The sequence below is a fragment of the Gorilla gorilla genome, chromosome 3 (genome assembly GCF_029281585.2).
Source record: "Gorilla gorilla gorilla isolate KB3781 chromosome 3, NHGRI_mGorGor1-v2.1_pri, whole genome shotgun sequence".
NCBI classification, from domain to species: Eukaryota; Metazoa; Chordata; class Mammalia; order Primates; family Hominidae; genus Gorilla; species Gorilla gorilla.
This window is the reverse complement of record NC_073227.2, coordinates 133,552,056-133,571,628: the sequence shown is the minus strand read 5'-3', so window position 1 is coordinate 133,571,628 and position 19,573 is coordinate 133,552,056. Positions and strand designations below refer to the sequence as shown.

General features: G+C 38.0%; 1 protein-coding gene across 50 annotated transcripts in view; it reads right to left on the bottom strand.

Annotated features, from left to right (window-relative positions):
* The window catches only part of ANK2 (ankyrin 2), a 678,765-nt gene that overhangs the window by 194,097 nt on the left and 465,095 nt on the right, over positions 1-19,573 (bottom strand). For all 50 annotated transcript variants that reach the window (XM_055385211.2, XM_063705469.1, XM_063705472.1 and 47 more), the window contains one exon: positions 14,065-14,166. In XM_055385211.2, the coding sequence (XP_055241186.2) occupies positions 14,065-14,166 (102 nt within the window). The remainder of the gene's footprint in view (positions 1-14,064; positions 14,167-19,573) is intronic.

Below are 19,573 nucleotides of genomic sequence, written 5' to 3'. Positions count from 1 at the left end.
ATAATCATATTTAATTAACATTTAGTAATTTTTTGTTCTTGATCATGCTTCTGATTGTGTTTATTTCAAGGAATCACTTAAAGGGAACATTCAAATTTTGATGCAGTTTTTCTCAAACTGAGGCACACAGATGTATTTTCTTAGGGGACCAAAAGAAGTTTCCCCCTATAAGTAGAAGAAATGCTGTCTTAAGAGTTGGTTTGTAAATAGAACCTGATAATATGTGGGTCTTTCCATCTAGAAAGCAGAGTGGATGCTTAAGGAGGCATGACTAGAACCTTCCTAAGTATTAGAAGCTTTCCTGTGTCCCATAGGACTACAAATTATCTAAAAGAAATTATAACAATTAATTAGAAACTTTATAGCCAAAATCAAAAGGAATATACTTGTTAGTACTTGTCCAGAATTTGTCCGTCCATCTACTCTCATGTGGGTGAAATAATCATTTGTGGCTAGCCTAACTTTGCTAACCAAATTCTATCTAAATATAACCATCAGAGCCATAATTTGGTTTCCTAAATGACTGTGCACAACACAATTGATTTTCATATGTATCATCTGAGGCCCCAATCATCTCCTTTTAAAGTAGAGAAGTATGTTGTGAAGATTATACATATGTACATATGTATATACGCACACACACTATGTAACACATACACTGTAGCACAGTGATGAGGATGTAATAGGCATGCAATAAACTATTATTTGATATAACAGGTATTATTATTTCCCACTTCATGAATGGATAATTTGAGATTCAGAATGATTTAAGTGGCTGGCCCAATGTCCACTCAATCATTCATTTTTTATCAAATATTAATTGGATATCTATTATGTGTCAATCCTGGGTCTTCTTCTTTCCAACACTGTGCTCCTGTCGTTATATGACACTGAAGCTTAAATTCTAGTTTATAAATCATTCTTTAAAATAGGTTCATGTAAGTCAGCGATAGTGTCTCTCCCTGGTAAGTTTAATTTTAACCCTGTTTATATTTGTATACTATGTGAGCTTTTCTTTGTAAACCCCTCAAATTTCCTGTGTTGCTAAAGTTCCAAGTTCCCAGTTTGCGGGACTTGCTTTCCTGTCTGCATATTGCAAAATTGCTAGCTGGGGACACAATTGGTTAATAAGAAACTAGTGCCTTTTTTAAGATGCAAAAATTTCACTAAAACTAGAGTTGTTAAAAAGGGCCAAAGTGACCATTAGTTTGGCATCCAGACTTATAATTCCAAGAGAACTTGAACAACAAATCTCTTGAAAAACTTCCGATGGTTACTTTGGATGAGAAACTATATTCTCAACTTTCTGATAAATGGTTTTCTCTGCCTGCTTCCCTCCTCTAACTCCCATAGGCACTGTTGCTGTCTTCCTTTATTCCTCAAAGGAAATATCACACTGCAAATTCTCTTTTTCCCAAGGGCAGTAACAGCCTTCACTGACTGCAGCAATGACTGCACACCCACTGAGGTGCAGGGATTTATTTCAAACTGTCCCCTCTGCCCACTCCAGCCTGCATAAAGAGCTTTCTTTTTTTTTTTTTAAATAATGACAGTTTAGGGGGTGGGGTGGGGTGTGGAATGGGGAAGTTTCCTTATGCCCCAAGGTGTGCCTTTATGGGCTCTTGCTCATCTGCATCTTGGTCTCTTTTATCCTACCCTGAAGACCTTTCATTTCTGAGGAAAAAGGTAAAAAATGAACTGAGTATGGGGACTAAAAACAACTGCCACATGAGGCTCTACACTTGCACATATGCAGCTTCATTCACAGACAGTTGCTCTGATCATGCCCACATCAATCTGACAACCACTGCTTTATTCTGATGAATTCTCTTCTACACAAATTCCTTTTTTTCTAAAAAGAGAATCCCCAATTTGAAGAAGTTGCCATTTTAAAATAAGGTTTCCTTTTTCTTTTCTTCTATGTATTCCATAAGAGAAGAGACCTTGAAAAGACTAGAGATCATAGGATTTGTTTACTTCTTTACAATCATCAATACAGACAGAGAGAGTGAGTGAGAGAGAGAGAGAGAGAGAGACGGGAAGATATCCAGGAAGGCAGGGAGGGATGGGTGGGAAATTACTGGGAAACCTCTACAGAGGGAAGAAAAGACTGTTTAGAATCTTTTTTCAGCCTTTTTGCCCTGGTTTTTCTTCATCTTCATGGATTTACCTACCTTTGGTCTTTGATGTTGCTGACCTTCAAATGGGGTTTTTGTGTGGACGTCCTTTTTGTTGATGTTGATGCTATTCCTTTCTGTTTGTTAGTTTTCCTTCTAACAGTCAGGCCCCTCTGCTGCAGGTCTGCTGGAATTTGCTGGAGGTCCACTCCAGATCGTTTGCCTGGGTATCACCAGCAGAGGCTGCAGAACAGCAAAGATTCCTGCCTGTTCCTTCCTCTGGAAGGTTCATCCCAGAGGGGCACCTGCCAGATGCCAGCCAGAGCTCTCCTGTATGAGGTGTCTGTCAACTCCTGCTGTAAGGTGTCTCCCAGTCAAGAGGCATGGGAGTCAGGGACCCACTTGAGGAGGCAGTCTGTCCCTTAGCAGAGCTCGAGTGCTGTGCTGGGAGATCCACTGCTCTCTTCAGAGCTGGCAGGCAGGAACATTTAAGTCTGCTCAAGCTGTGCCTTCCCTATTTAATAAATGGTGTTGGGAAAACTGGCTAGCCATATGCAGAAAACTGAAACTGAACCCCTTCCTTACACCTTATCAAAAATCAACTCAAGATGGATTAAAAATTTAAATGTAAGACCTAAAACCATAAGAACTCTAGAAGAAAACCTAGGCAATACCATTCAGGACATAGGCATGGACAAAGACTTTATGACTAAAACACTAAAAGCAATGCCAACAAAAGCCAAAATTGACAAATGGTATCTAATTAAACTAAAGAGCTTCTGCACAGCGAAAGAAACTTTCATCAGAGTAAATAGGCAACCTACAGAATGGGGAAATAATTTGCAATCTGTTCATCTGACAAAAGGCTAATATCCAGAATCTACAAGAAACTTAAACAAATTTACAAGAAAAAAAATGCCATCAAAAAGTGGGCAAAGGATATGAACAGACACTTCTCAAAAGAAGACATTTATGTGGCCAAAAAACATATGAACAAAAGCTTATTATCACTGGTCATTAAAGAAATGCAAATCAAAACCACAATGAGACACCATCTCACACCAGTTAGAATGCCTATCACTAAAAAGTCAGGAAACAACAGATGCTGGAGACGATTTGGAGAAATAGGAGCACTTTTACAGTATTGGTGGGAGTGTAAATTAGCTCAACCATTGTGGAAGACAGAGTGGCAATTCCTCAAGGATCTAGAACCGGATCTAGAACCAAACCATTTGACCCAGCAATCCCATTACTGGGTATACACCCAAAGGATTATAAATCATTCTACTATAAAGACACATGCACATGTATGTTCATCGCAGCACTATTCACAATAGCAAAGACTTGGAACCAACCCAAATGCCCATCAATGATAGACTGGATAAAGAAAATCTGGCACATATACACTATGGAATACTATGCAGCCATAAAAAAGGATGAGTTCATGTCCTTTGCAGGGACATGGATGAAGCTGGAAACCATCATTCCCAGCAAATTAACACAGGAACAGACAACCAAACACTGCATCTCACTCATAAGTGGGAGCTGAACAATGAGAATACATGGGCACACGGAGGGAAACATCACACACCGGGGCCTGCTGGGGAGTGGGAGGCTAGGGGAGGGATAGCATTAGGAGAAATACCTAATGTAGATGATGGGTTGATGGGTGCAGCAAACCACCATGGCAAGTGTATACCTATATAACAAACCTGCACGTTCTGTACATGTATCACAGAACTTAAAGTATAATAATAATAATAAAAGAATTAATGATCAGCAAAAAAACAGAATATGAGAACATCAGTTGGCAAAATCTCAGCTACTGCAAAAGGGCTGGATGATTCTTAAAGGCACAAAGAAAATAACCAGGAGAAAAATGACTAGGCAGGAATGGCAGCTTCACCTCATCTCACACACCACCTGTGTTTGTAGTGCATACTGGAAGAATTGCAGCGAGTACATATTTGCATTAAGATCTTTCCTCTCTTTGTCTCCAACAGCAAAAATCAAGATAGGACTCCTGAACTCTACAGACTCCTGGAGAGATTCCCCCCACTTCTTTCTCCAGACAGTCTCCACAACGTCACAATTGCTATCTGCTTGGGACTGTCTGGGCTAAACTTATCATGTCCTCTATCCCTGTTTATGATAGTCACCAACTCCACCATCGTCCCTGCAAATCTTATCCCTCTCCACTTCTGTATACCTCCTTTTCTGATTCTGTCTCCTATCACTTCCCATTTCCCAAAACTCCCACACTGATTCTTTAGAATGCATGGGTGTAGTCATTAGCAAATACTCTGGGCTAAATCTGTTCTCTAAATATCCCTTTTAAGCTTCTTGCTCTAACTAGAATCCAAAGACACTGCTTCCCTGAAGTCTACTCAAGTGATGCATACTTCACTTGAGTAGACTTCAGGGAAGCAGTGTCTTTGGATCTCATATTCCTATTAATCACCGAACTTGGGGGAGCTATATTTTGCTTCTTGCTTCTCACCGCTCTTTTAAACTATTTTTCTTCCTCCTTTTTTTAAACCTCCTGATGTCATCAGCCTGTATCCTCTTGATGCCATTCCTTGTCCCTTGAAGATTTTAGCTTCTAGCTCACTGCCACTTTCTCCTACATATACACAGGTGACTCTTCCAAAACTCCAGGTGTTCAGGTTCTTGAATTCCTCAATGATTCCTTCTTTTCTCTACCTTATCCACTCACTTCCATGGTCACATTCTAGACATTTTCCTTTCCAATAATTATAAACTTCCTCTAGTATTTCAATTTTAAGCATCCAACCCTCTGAACACCACTTACTCTCTTGCTAATCTATTCATCCAACTCCAGAAATCCTTCAATCCTTAATAGTTAGAGCCTATTCATCTTTTCACGGTGCCCACTTATCTCCTCACTTGGCATGAATCCTATGCATAGTCTTTATCGTTATTTTATTCATTACCTTATATGCATCCTCAGTTCCCTTGTGTTTCTCTAGTTCTGCCATATGTGTTTAGCTAAACCACATTCCTGGCTATATATAACTCTCCATGTGATCCCATGTCTGAATGTAGCTGCAGAAGAACACACACACATGCCACCTCCACTCACTTTAAATTCCTGATCATGATGCTCAAGCAGACCCTTCATGCTGCCTGCCAATCATACTGTCTTACCCTCAATTGCCATCTCTCCCACTCTCCTGGATTATTATTTCACACCTTCTCCCTCCTCCACCTCCATCCCCTCCTCTCCTATCTTTACTCTCAGCTGATAACCTAGAATCATATTTCGCTGAAAAACAGAAGCAATTAGAACTTCCACCCCACAACCAGCTCCCAGCATGGCACCCACACCACTTCCTGCTCCTCTGCCCATACATCTTTCCTTTTCCTGAACTATCCATGATTCTAGCAAAAGCCAGTCCCTCCACTTGTGCACCAAGCTCCATCCCCACTTCTCATCAACTCAAGGACACCATCCAGTAATTCTCCCATCTCTCTCTGTCTCTCAAATTATATATTTTTCCTTCCCTGTTGATATTTTTCCATCAACAAAACAAAGCTATTATTTCTTTCCTATTACAAAGAAAGCCTTCTTAATTCCACTTCCTCTTCCAGCTACTTTTCTTATTCTCTTCTTTCTTTTATAGAAAGAGCCCTTGAAGCAGTCCTTGGTCTGCCCGTCATCCATTGAATGAGCTCCAGTCCAGCTTTCACCCCTCCACTCCACCAAAATTGCTATGATTAAGTCACCAGTTTCCATCACATTACTAAGGCTGTTGTTCAGTTCCTCAGCTTATTGGATCAACAGCATTTTACAGAGTTTATCATTTCATCCATCTGAAAATAATGTTTTCACTTGGCTTCTAAGAAATCACAACTTCAGGTTTTCCTCCTACATCCCTGGACACTCTTTCCCATTCTCCTTGATGGTTTCTCATCTTCCTGACCTCTAAATATTGTAGTACTCCAGGGCCAAGCCCCTGAACCTATTCTATTTTTCATAAACTCTCTCTCTTTTGGTGACCTCATGCAGTACCACGGTTTTGAATACTGTCTATACACTGGGTATGCCAAAATATATACTTCAGGCCAAAATCTTTTTTCTGGACCCTAGAAAATTCATATATCCAACTGCCTACTGAATATCTTGGATATCACACAAACAAATCAAACTTAACATGTTCAAAACTGACCTGCTGAGTATTCCCTCAAACCTGCTCCTCACACAGTCTTCCCCATCTCAGTTAATAAAACTTCAGCTCTCATTCTTTCCATTGTAACCTCAACCCTCATGCCTAATTCCTCTTTTGCCTTCATCCTAGATTAACTGCATCAACAAAATAAGCTGTATTTTTGAAATGTATCTAGAATCCAGCCACTTCTCACAAATTCTCCTGCCTGTTGTTCTACTGTAAAACACCTCACTTCTCACCTAAAGTATCATAAAAGTGTTCCCTGCTTCTGCCCTTGTTCCCTTTCAGCCTGAGCCTTACTATTAAGACTTGTCAGCGTATGTCACTCTCCCACTAAAAACCCTCTAATCACTTCTCTGCTCATTCGGAATTAAAGCCAAAGTTCTTAAAATAGCTCACAAGGCCTTACATGACCCGATGCTGCTTTCTGCTCTCCCCAACCTCCTCCTACGCTTCCCCTCCCTCATTCTACTCCAGGCAGGCTTGCTTCCTTGCTGGCCCTTGAACATGCCAGCATGCTCCTTCTGTGCGTTTCTCTCACCTGTCAAACCTTCTTCTAAAGTGTGCTCCCTCCACAGCATGCACGGCCTCCTTGCTCAATTTCTTTAGGTTTTCTTCTGTCCATCCCCTCTAAAGTGACACACCGCTCCCATTCCACCCCTCTCTCCTTCTCCCCTGCTGTATTTTCCTCCATATCACTTACTGCCTTTTCTTCTCTCAGGTTGTAGATTGTGAGCTTTATGAGAGCAGAGTTTTTGTCTCTCTGCACTGCTCCATCCCCAGCACCTAGGACAGAGCCTGCCACTGAGTAAACACACAATACATGTTTGAGTAAGTAGATGAACAAATAGCGTGCCTGAGTTCAGACTGGCAGAAAAAAATGCTGCGATTCTACTCTCTGAGATGAGCTAGGAAGAGTGGAGTGGCTGCTTGGAGTCAGGTATTAAAATCCATGTCGCTTAGCCATAGAAAGAGAGTGTTCAAGAGAATTTCCAGAATACAAAGTGTTCTGTTCCGATCTAAACCACTGCGGAGAGTACTTAATAAGACAGTCATAGAAATAATTTGCATGAAGCTACTCCCAGCATTTTTAAAATGAAAGAAGAGTCACATTTCAAAATCTTCATAAACCTGTCTAATTGTAAACAGAATGAATTTTTTAGAGCTGGGGGCAAGTAGTTGATGAAAACTCTCTACTGGATTTACTTTACTTTGAGCAAATATCAACAAGTAAACTAAAATTTCTAAGTACTCAAAATATTAGACAGGTGTTACTCAATTCTAACCTGAATCAGCACTACCCAGTATAGAGCAAGGACCAGCACTGATGCATCGAAAGAGATTACAGGATGGCACAGAATCCAAAACCACATAACCAGAACCAGATGGAAACATCACCTTTTGCTTCTTCTAAATGAGGGGTCAATAACAAGCATTTAGCTATATAGTTATATTTTTGCATATATATTTGTGCCTAATTTAACGGGTTAGAAAACTGTATATAGCTCATTCCATGCTCCATTAATTCCATGAATTTAATTCTCCCCTATTCATTTTTGTTGTTTTTATAAGGTCCCAGGCTAATAGAATTGTTTTTAGTATTTTTAAAGAGAAGTCTAAACCAGATGAACCCAAATGGCATTTGTGAAAAAGATTTTAGTTCCAGATAAATATTTCAGTTTAATGCAACCCAGATAAATAGTAACTTTACCAAATTGCTACTAATCATAATTTTTTTCTATTTGGTGATACAGGCTATGGCAATACCTTTTATGTTCTGTCCTGCTTGTGCGAATCAGTGCTACTTTTGCTAAAGCTTAGGTTGAGAATCAATATAAAAAAATTACATTATTATAATAAGCATCATTTTCACTAGTATTTATTGAGTACTTGCTCTGCCAAGCATTTTGCAAACATTTCACTTAATCATCAAAACAACCCTAAAACTTCAGTGTTGTTATGCTCACTCCAGTTGAGAAAACTCAGGCCTGCAGAAGCTGACTGCCGAGGGTCACTCAGCTGGTAAGTGGGGAAAACTAGAATTTGGTTTCCAGCATCCACATTGTTAATGTGACTTCCAAATATGCTTCATGGTCTGAGTCATACTGTGTGAGCATATGCTAAAGTCATTGTTGAGTGTATCTTCTTGTTGCTAAAGGTCTGCTATTTGAGGAACATTAATATTGTTTTGAAAATGGTGCTTCGACCTTGCCTTCTGTTTATAAAAAAGGAAACACAGGATTTAACTGATAATTTTGCACCTTTAAACTCCAATGGTAAAAGGCCAAGGCCAAAATTCAGGGCATTTTAAGACCTGTTAATCACTGGTATCATATCCAGGATTGTATTAAATAAATGCTAAGTGATAGTCTTTCATTTTGAAGTCACTATAGTGAAACTAATAAATTGTATACATGATGAAACTTTCTGAAACTACTGGGGTTTTTATTGACTTGTAACTGGCTACAAACTTTTATTAAAATACTATACAGTTTATTTTTAATGTCCTCATGTTAATCTTGTTTGTAACAGTATTAAGTTATGCAGAATTACTAAATAGGGAATAGTTAAGAAAGTACGTCTTCATGAGTTTCAGAAATAAATTGAACGCTAAGATTTATTTTCTCTTCTAAATGTACAAGAGATAATACGGTAAAAAGATGACTGGTGTAATCTTTTAAAGAAAATAAAAGTTAACCATATTTGTAATCATTTAAAAAAGAAAAATGAAAACTTGACATTCTTTTAGAGTATTTTCATGTGCCAAATTTATGAATTTTCCCCATATCATTTAAATAATTAAAAGCAAAATAGTATTTGGGAATTACATTTTAAACTTCTCCTGGTAGTTGTGAAACCAATTTTATAAAGAAAAAACATTGATTCAAATTTCAGTTTAAGGAATCTTAGCACGCCAACACATGTGATATTTTTGGAAAGCTGGTGCAGCCCAGATTGCCTTTCATTGAGAAATGCAACAGAGTACAGAAAGTCCTGGTTTCTATATTACATATTGTAATGCTCCCTAGAAACTCAGGCTTAGCAGCAAACTACAGGATACATTTTCTTTTCTTCTTTCATATGCCATATTAGCTTTGAATATTGTATACTTAGAAATAGCAATAGTTTGGCTGAATAGTTGTCTCTTTTACTTTCCTGGGTATTTAGAAATCATTTCCTGTTGTATATTGTATTTGAGTTTTAGTAGTAATCCTGGGGGTGGTGCTCTTTGACTTAAAAGATCCTGTAACCACCTATGAATAAAGTTATTTTTATATTAGCAGTAGTAATTAAAAATAAGTTTTGAGCTTTAAGATAAAGGACATCACCACTGTATTACTTTGAAGGGCAGCTCCAAATAGCTACTCAAAAAGATATCCTGCAGCAGAAAAAAGCTTGGACATGGGACACAGACAGATCCATGTGGCCCTGGGAATGTCACTTAACCACTGTGGGCCCAGTTTCTACATTTGTAAACTTGAACTAATCCCTGTCTCACAATATTTCATCTCAGTTGACTGATAAGACATCACATGTAAAGCCCCAGCACAAAGTCTAATACACAGTAGCTAAGTAGTTAACATTAGTCACTGTATTTCCCTAATCTTTATTTAATTAATATACTGTCTTGAATAGTATTAATAAAAATACAGAACCAGCATGAGACTGCATTTACTTTGGGGAATTTTTTTTTTTTTTTTTTTTTTTTGAGACGGAGTCTCACTCTGTCGCGCAGGCTAGAGTGCAGTGGCGCAATCTTGGCTCACTGCAACCTCCACTTCCCTAGTTCAAGCAATTCCTCCACCTCAGCCTCCCAAGTAGCTGGAATTACAGGCGCCTGCTGCCACGCCCGGCTAATTTTTTTGTATCTTTAGTAGAGATGGGGTTTCACCATGTTGACCAGACTGGTCTCGAACTCCTGATCTCAGGCATTCTACCCGCCTCCTGGCCTCCCAAAGTGCTGGGATTACAGGTGTGAGCCACTGCGCCCGGCCTGTTTTATTTATTTTTTTAAGAGACAGGGTCTTACTCTGTCACCCACTCAGGCTGAAGCGCAGTGGCACGATCATAGCTAACTGCAGCCTGGAATTCCTGGGCTCAAGCAATCCTCCTGCCTCAGCCTCCCACTGTAATCCCAAAGTGCTAGGATTAGAGGTGTGAGCCACCACACCTGGCCTTGCATTTACCTTATACCTGGTGAGTCAGGGAATTGAAGAGAATCAACCTCATATTTTGAGTGTAAGTCAATTTTAATTTGTATAATTCTTGGTGAATTATATACAGTAATTGTAATTAGAACACATGTACCTTAGAAACTCCTTTTACATTTCATAATTTAACTTACATTGCAACCCAGGGGTATAAGCATTGAATGTATTGTTTTTATCCTGTTTTACAAGTTAGAAAAATGTCACTTTCTAAAGTGAACTGACTTCTTCAAAGTAGAGATGAAACTTGAATTTGAACCTGTGGGATCTAAATTTTGTGTGGGCTTCATGAGATCATGTTGCCTTCTCACAGAAATAAATGTTCTTTCCTTTTATAGTGACACGTTAGTGGACGGCTGGCCACTATAAGAAAAAGCTAACTCAAGAAGCTAAGATGGTCTATAAATATGATAAGAATTGAGTATTTACTGTTGAGAGATTATTCTTTCTCAAAATAACCCTAAGACCTTTCATATAATTAATGTATTTGTTATACTTCAGTGTGAAGTAGACTTGGTTTGAAATGAGCTTTCTTTTCCTTAGGTTCTCTTTTTTGGCATTATTTATGATAAGTTTACCTAAATGAACTAATAGTTACATTGTGTATTCTCTAGCATATTGCAAATTTAGAAAGTTAACAAATTGACATTTAGGGAGTGCATTTAATCTACTTAAAGAAACCTAAGTTTGGCCAGGCGTGGTGGCTCACGCCTGTAATCCCAGCACTTTGGGAGGCCGAGGTGGGCTGATCACGAGGTCAGGAGATCGAGACCATCCTGGCTAACACGGTGAAACCCCGTCTCTACTAAAAATACAAAAAATTAGCCGGGCGTGGTGGCGGGCGCCTGTAGTCCCAGCTACTCGGGAGGCTGAGGCAGGAGAATGGCGTGAACCCCAGGGGACGAAGCCTGCAGTGAGCTGAGATCGCACCACCGCACTCCAGCCTGGAAACCTAAGTTTACATGAAAAGTATTAAATATTTCATATTCTGCACTATTCACAATAGCAAAGACTTGGAACCAACCCAAATGTCCATCAATGATAGACTGGATTAAGAAAATGTGGCACATATACACCATGGAATACTATGCAGCCATAAAAAAGGATGAGTTCATGTCCTTTGTAGGGACACGGATGAAGCTGGAAACCATCAGTCTCAGCAAACTATCTCAAGGACAAAAAACCAAACACCGCATGTTCTCACTCATAAGTGGGAATTGAACAATGAGAACACTTGGACACAGGAAAGGGAATATCACACACCCAGGGCCTGTTGTGGGGTGGGGGGAGGAGCGAGGGATAGCGTTAGGAGATATACCTAATGTAAATGATGAGTTAATGGGTGAAGCACACCAACATGGCCCATGTATACATATGTAACAAACCTGCATGTTGTGCACATGTACCCTAGAACTTAAAGTATAATAAAAAATAAAATAAAATAAAATAAAAATAAATAAATATTTCGTATTCAACTTCATAAGTATTTTATAGAATAAGTCCATATATCCATATGGGAGTTTGAATGTTCTTTCTTTCTTAAGGTAACTAATGTTATCTAAAGTTCAAATTATTTGTCCAAAAGAACACACAAAAAAAATCAGATAAAATGATTCATAATGAAAAATAAGATGGAGGAATGTAGACACAACATACGAAGATTTTACATATTGGAATACAGTAATTTGGGTCTACTCTACAGGTCAGTGTTAAGAACTATGTAAAGTTCTTGAGATTTTATCTTACCAAAGAGTTAAAAACTAAACCGTTACTGTTTCATAATGCTAGTAGAAGACACAAGTCTTCTGGGTGAGAAACAAAGGACGTTGTAATTCAGAGCAAAAGCAGTAGCCAAGTGTCAGCCTGTTGCTTATACCAGTTCCCTATCCCTTTCTTCCCCCATATCTAACAGGGTTGACACAAAGGACCAGTGATGGATGCCCATACATGTGGGCTGTGTTAAAGGAGAACACTGACCTTGGGGGATTCATACAGGCCTGCTTTGTAGCTAGAGGGAGATATCCCCTAATCCCTCAAGGTTGCTCACTGCAAGCACCACCCTGAGAAATGGCCCAGATAAAAAGCAATCCCAAAGTCTTTCATTCTTGTTATTCCCAAAAGTATCTGCAGGACTGCTCAGGGCCACAGCAGAATGCCTTTCCCAACATCAAGTAGCTCTCAACATGTTTTCATGGTAAGAGACACACTCCCCTAAAATATGAGAAATATTGACATCAGTGACAATGCTCTTTATGCCAGTGACTCTGAAGAAGAAGGAGGGAAATCCTGTACCCTTTGCAAAAGCCTGCAGGTGATTTTGAAACAACCACCTCACTGATCTGGGAATTGGTAGCCATATAGGGTAGCCATAGAAGTTTGGGGAGGAAGGAAGTGTTGTAATCTTATTTTTATTTTATTTATCGCTCAAGGCATTATGTGGAGAATTGATCAAAGTGGACAAGATTGAAGACAGAACCTAGTAAGAAGGCTGTTATGACAACTCTGTTAAGTACCACAGGGTGATCCGAGCTCATGTAATCTGGATGCAGAAGGTGAACAAAGAGAGGAGTGCTGGGCTGGAGAGGGGGAAAGATGAGGAACGGGAAACAGTTGGGTTGGAATGGCACATTGGTGAGGAAATCAGCAGGTAGGAATTAGGGAGTACAGTAAGTTTGAGGATAAGATACCAGGCTCAGTTTTTGAAAAGTTGTTTTTGAAAGATTTATTAATTTCAGTGGTCTATAAAGTAAACATAACTGGGTTCAATATATACCAGGATGTAGAAAAAGGAATTTATATATAATTTAGAATCCAGTAGTGACATTTACCTCCTTTTAACTTAAAATTAGCCAGAATTATTCACTTCCTAGTTAGGTCTCTGTCAAACACACACACACAACACACAACACAACATTTAGCATTGAAGTGAATACTGCAGTCCACTAGACACTTTAATTCATGATGTAAAAATCTTACTCAAAAATAGCACAAAAACGTCAACGTTGGTACCAAATAATATCCAAAGTGTATAATATTCTCTAAAGTCCTTATCAAATGGACATGATGAATGGATACATCATTTACAATAATAATTTCAAATTATTCTCATTATGAGCCATATTTTAAAATTAATTAGGAGAACATTTTATCCTCTTATTTCTCTATACTAAATTGTAATAATCAGTTTCCCATGAGTAAAGTGCATATAGTCAAGAAGGAAAGAAGCCAAGATCTGGATTACTAGATGATAAATGAGAAGTAAAACATCATTCTTGGTCAAAATTCCAGCTAAATGTGGCCCAAATCATTTCACAAACAAAATTGACATTCAGTTGTTGTTTTTGATCTATCTACTTTTTCAGCAACATTAGCTCTAGATACAAACATCTGATGCTTGAAAAGTTGGTAAGGGGGCAAAAAATGGGGTTTCAGAAATCTGAGTCACTGATATTTTAGTATTTTTAATAAAGACAAAAATAATCTTGGGCTCTGAGAATGTAATGAGTGTTTCTTCGTTGCACAACACAGAGCTAGCTGCCATGTTCTTACCTGATTGCAGGTATTGATGTCTATGCCCCCCTTCAGATATTCCACGACTTTGTCCAGGTTGCCTGCTCTGGCAGCACGGAGGAAGCTTGCATTGCTGTCAGACTGCGAGAAAAATAAAAGACCTTTAATGAACTATTGATGAAATAGAAATGTATCCAATACAGAAAGACAAGAATGTTTACACTGAAGTCAGAAAAGCTTTAGTTGGAAAAATTTCAATAATACGGAGTTTAAAACATTGAATAATCATTCACTATATAAGGTAGCAACTTCACAATATTTCTAGAGAGTTGTCTAAGTACATTAAAAGTCAATATTTTAGAGTATAAAAGAACCATTAAAATGGAAATAATTGTTACTGCTTTATTCTAAATCTTCGGCCACATTTGAAGATGTGTTGATGCTAGCCTCAAGTACTGCTATTACTCATTCATTTTAGCTTCAAGATTCTAGTGACTTTATACTGAGCTAACCTCAAGTCAAAAAAGAATCAGAAAGCTAAAGAAATTAAAGCTACTGGGTTTTTTTCTTTCTCTTTCTTTCCTGTTGGTTTTCAGATGCTTCTGAGAGAGAACACTGAGTATGGGTCACTTGGCAGTCATCTGGTCTCATTAGAAGGGAATAACAGAAAGCTCCGAGGGTGCTTTGAGGAAAGGGGATAGCCCTGCTTCGCAGGTGTGGACTGGGCTGATGCAAATTTTGTGATCCCAGTGATTCTGGATAAACATGATTAAATTTAAACCACCTGACATAATACCAGACTAAAATCTTTTGGTAAAGATGATCACTCTGGATGGAAACTGCTTTTTAAGTTTCTCATCTTCCCACACTCCTCTCAAAATCAGATGCTGGGAGACTCAGCTGAATTCTGCCCGTGAAAAGTCCGAAGAGAGTTGCTCCAGATGCACAGTTACAATCACACGGGCCCCTGGCTTGGTTATAAAGTCTGGTTATAAAGTCTTGGTTATTATTAACATAATAATGATGATAAACTTTTGTTGGGTTCCAAGACACCTGCATAACTGTTAAAATTTTTTGTGACATAATATCTGACTAAAGAGAAAATGGAGGCATGAAAAGGGACACAATTTACCTATTAGGAATTAAGATGAAGGTTTGATGACTCTTAATCAAACATTCTCCTCACTAGGCTACACTGCCTCCCTCCCTCAAACAAAGTACTTGGCAAGAACCTCTTGGCACACTCGGTCAGAGCTATTTATTATGATCCGTGGTGATGTACAGAGATAGAAATGGAAGTATCTTCTCTGGGAGTTTCAAATATGGAATTACTTGCATACTGTTAAAATGATTTACACATGGGAAGACTGAAAACCATAGAACTAAGTTACCTCACTTTTAACCCAAATACCAAGTGGCTTATATGTTTATAAATGAGATAGATTATTTATTAAGAGTTTAAAGGTGTGACTGAAATCTATACATCCAGAATTCACGCCCTGATTCTTTAGAAATCCATCATCATATGATTAATATCACACTGTTCTTCACTCTTCATCCTTCCTGAAGGCTGTACCAATGTCAGAGTGCCCCAAGAATATCTGCAATGCTGCAGCGACTGAACTGTGACTCGTTTTTAAATGCCTATTCTATGAAATTTATTTTGCTGTTTGCAGCATATGCTAAATTCCAAGAGGATTTCCTACCTTCAGGTTGGTTGTCACAGCACTTAAAAGTGAGTTATAATACTGTGTATTATGTTATATTAATATCTCACAAGAAACATTAATTTTACTATAAAACAACAAAAATTAAATAGTATTAGGTTACAGATATAAAATATGAACATATTATTCCTGTATATAAGGTTTTTCCAAAACAAATCTGTGTGCTATATATTATATTAGAGGTTGTTCCTAGAAAGTACTTCCAATTTGTACATAAAGCAGATGCTTATAGGTAACATTTACTGAGTGTTTAGTGGGTCAGGAACAGAGCTAAAGGAGTCACATGTATTATATCACAAATGCAACAATACTATGAGAAAAAAACTATTCTTATGCCCATTTAATAGATGAGGAAAGAGATTTAGAAAGTTTCCAGAGTCACGTATTTACACACATTTATTTAGTGGAAGACCTGAGATTTAATTTATGTTTATCAGTTCAGAGCTGTAAGTTTTATCTGCTATCCTATCCCACACCTTCAAAGTATCACAGTGGATATTACTACAGATTCCTAGCCTGTGAGCTCTAGGTTTATTTCACCTGCATTAACCCCAGTTATGCCTTTGGTCTACATATTTACTCCGTAAATCATGGCACTTGCTAAATAAAGTGCCTCAGCTGGAGAGAAAATTCTTGACTGCCATCCCTACCCTCACAACTATCACCCCTCTATACGCACCTAGAAAATTAAGAGCCAATCTGAGACGAACTACTTAGAAACACATTCATGTGAGAATGAGGAAACAGGTGATAAAGGATGCTTTGCATTAAGAAGCCAATTGTCTGTCTCCCTCTACATGCTTAACATGATTAAACTCAGCAAAAGATCAGGTTGCTCTATCGTTCCTATAAAAAAGAATGCTGTGAACAGGTGGAGCCAGAAGAAGAGCCTGACACCAAAGGAATGAAGAGACACCTAGAAACACCAGTGCAGCAGCCTGGAGTGGCAATGATGGTCTGATGGGGCCTCAGGTGTTGCTGAGGAGTATATAATAGACCATCTTTGAATCTTCTCTGGGGATTGGACACGACAATGAGGATTGCTTTTGCCGTTATAGAGTAACAAAAAGTTTTCATAACTGGTTTTCTCTTTTCATCAAACTTTTAAAAAGTGAATGCATGTCAAAGTTATAGCAAATCCTTAGAATTTTAGCAAACAATGCTCCCAGTGTTCTGAAGGGTCTGGGTCCTATGGAAATGTAATATCTGAGCCATTCTGCCAAAGACCACTTCAGCAGTTGAGTCATAGGAGACTTTTGTGTAAGGTGAATTCTTCTAGAACCCCTTTAAGGGATTTGGTTTCCCCCAAAGTGAGGAAATGCATTAAATGGAAATATTATCATAAAACGGTCCAAGAATGTAAATTTCAAAGACAGAAATAAAATGAGGTTTTAAAAGTTATGTATGAATATTGACATTATTGAAGCTCAAATTTATATACCTGCATAGAAATACATATTCTTCTCTCCCTTCCACATAGACACAAGCACATCGTACCCTACAATGAGGTCAATCTGTGATTAAGGCCCTTGACACAAGCGCTTTGGATAAACAGTGGTTAGCCTGGTTATCTTCAATCAATACAGAGATGAAAGAGGATTCAAACATTCAGGGAGAGAGATACAGCAATTTTTACCATGCTGTGTTTCCCAACTGATTATGATAAAAGCAAAAGTTTTAAAATCAAGTATAAGTAGGAGGAAAAGCATGCTTTTAAAATAGACTGTTTTCTTTGCTCAACCAGGAGATTTCACACATAAAAGCAAAATAAAGAGAAAATGAGGCAAAAGCAACTTCTTTGGGAGAAAGTCTCAGACAAATGTAAGACTATCCTCTCTCTGCTTTGCTGCTTTATGTCCCTAGGACTCTCAAATCCTAAAACAAATTGTGCAGATGCCCACAGTCAAACTCTGGACAAGGAATTCCAATGCTGAGCCCCACCTATTTGAATCTGCAACAGATGGATGTCATTAAAACTTGCCCCCTTTATAACCCTGGAGTGACATCTCAGGCCAAGAAAGAAAAATTTCCCATTAAATTATTCTTGACACAGTTCTGTATGTTGTCTTGTATCTGAATATTAGAAACACAGAACAATTTTCTTAGCACCCAGCAGTGTGGACATGAAAGGCAGGGAGGAATGTGCATTCATAGAGCCACATTATATCCCCAAGGAGCGCTGACGCAAAGGCTCTAGGGGCATGTCCACAGGGGAACATGAGCTTGCTACAAGTTTTTTAATTCTTTAATTCTGTGCTTACATTTCAATAATAACCTAATAAAGAAAATATTAGCATATTCCGGGTCCTCTACACGGCTACCCTATACGTGAGTATAACCATATAACTTCGGTATATGTCTTTGTGTTTATAACTCAGTACATAACAAGTGAAGTCCAAATGATATACAGATGCATAATAGACAGAACATTTTGCTGTAGTACAGAGACAAGAATGGTCAGAGAATCTGTTCATCATACATGGCAGGACATGACGAGCCAAAAGTGCCTGAGCAGCAGCAGTCAGTAGCATATTAACATATGCTCAGATGCTATCTTCATATGGTCCAACGTGCACTGACCATTAGCAGTGAGTGTAATAGAAAATCCACAGTGAAACATTTTTTCAGTTTTCAATTTTAGCTTTTATTGGTTTGCGTACACAATTCTATCCCAATAGTAATTTCCTCTCCAAGCAAATAAAGAGAGCTTTCAAAGATTATATTCTCTTAAAGCTATTCTCTAATAGCTTTAAGTTTTGTTAGCTTGAAGTAGGAAACAACACCTTAAAGTTACTAAGAATAGTTTGTACAACATACTTACAAAAAAGGTATTCTTTATATTATTTTTACTGGAGTCAAATTCAGAAACTAATTAAATACAGAACTCTGAGGTTATTTCTTTTTTTATTACTAAGCATAATATGTTAAATTTAGTTTCAGACATTTCCATTCATTGTATTAAATTTATGCCCTTTATTTGAATAATATTATAAAACTTACATAAGTTTTACTTAATTTGTCAAAGTTTCTTTTTTATAGTGGCACAAGAATTTAAGAAGTTTTATGTGGTTTTATGTTTTTAATACTTAACACTATAATAAAAATAACACTGGAGGTCATAATTTTTTATATACTTTAAAAGAAATCAATAGACTATTCAAGTTTGAGAACCACTTGTCTAAAAGGGTGACCCAACCAGCAGTCCCTACTAGCCTTAAAAGAGTGACACTGAACACCTCCCCCATCACAGTCTCTGGCTTATGGTGTGCCCTACACACGTATTTGCTGACTGGCTAACCTTACGTAAAGCACAGGCTCCTTGTGGAATTTGAGGAATCTGCTTATTTTCTTAGGAAGCAGTCATTCCTTTGTAAAAACAGGGTCATTTACCTGGTTACTCTGAGATCTGCGTTTTTATAGCAATACAAAATAAATAAAACCTAGTAAAGTAACTTGAAGGGAAAAACTTTAATAAGAATACCAGGAAAATAAGGGACATTTTTACAATTTTTTAGGTCTCTTCCTAGGCATGTAGGATAAGTTAAAATCCATGTCTAGCAAATTGTGACTTGTCCGATCTTGGGTCATTGTATGTCTCAATTTCCTTATCAAAAAAAAAAAATGTACTTTATAGAATTGCTAAGGAAAAAATATGATGATTTGAGCATGCTTACCCCACTGACAGGCACAGAGGACACTTACTGAGTTTGTTTTATATTAGTGGCTTTTCTTGTGAGGGATAAATGCAAAATAACAATAATAAATCAAATTATTGACGCACACACATGACTTTTTTTAAATGTGAAGATTCCTGGCGTTAC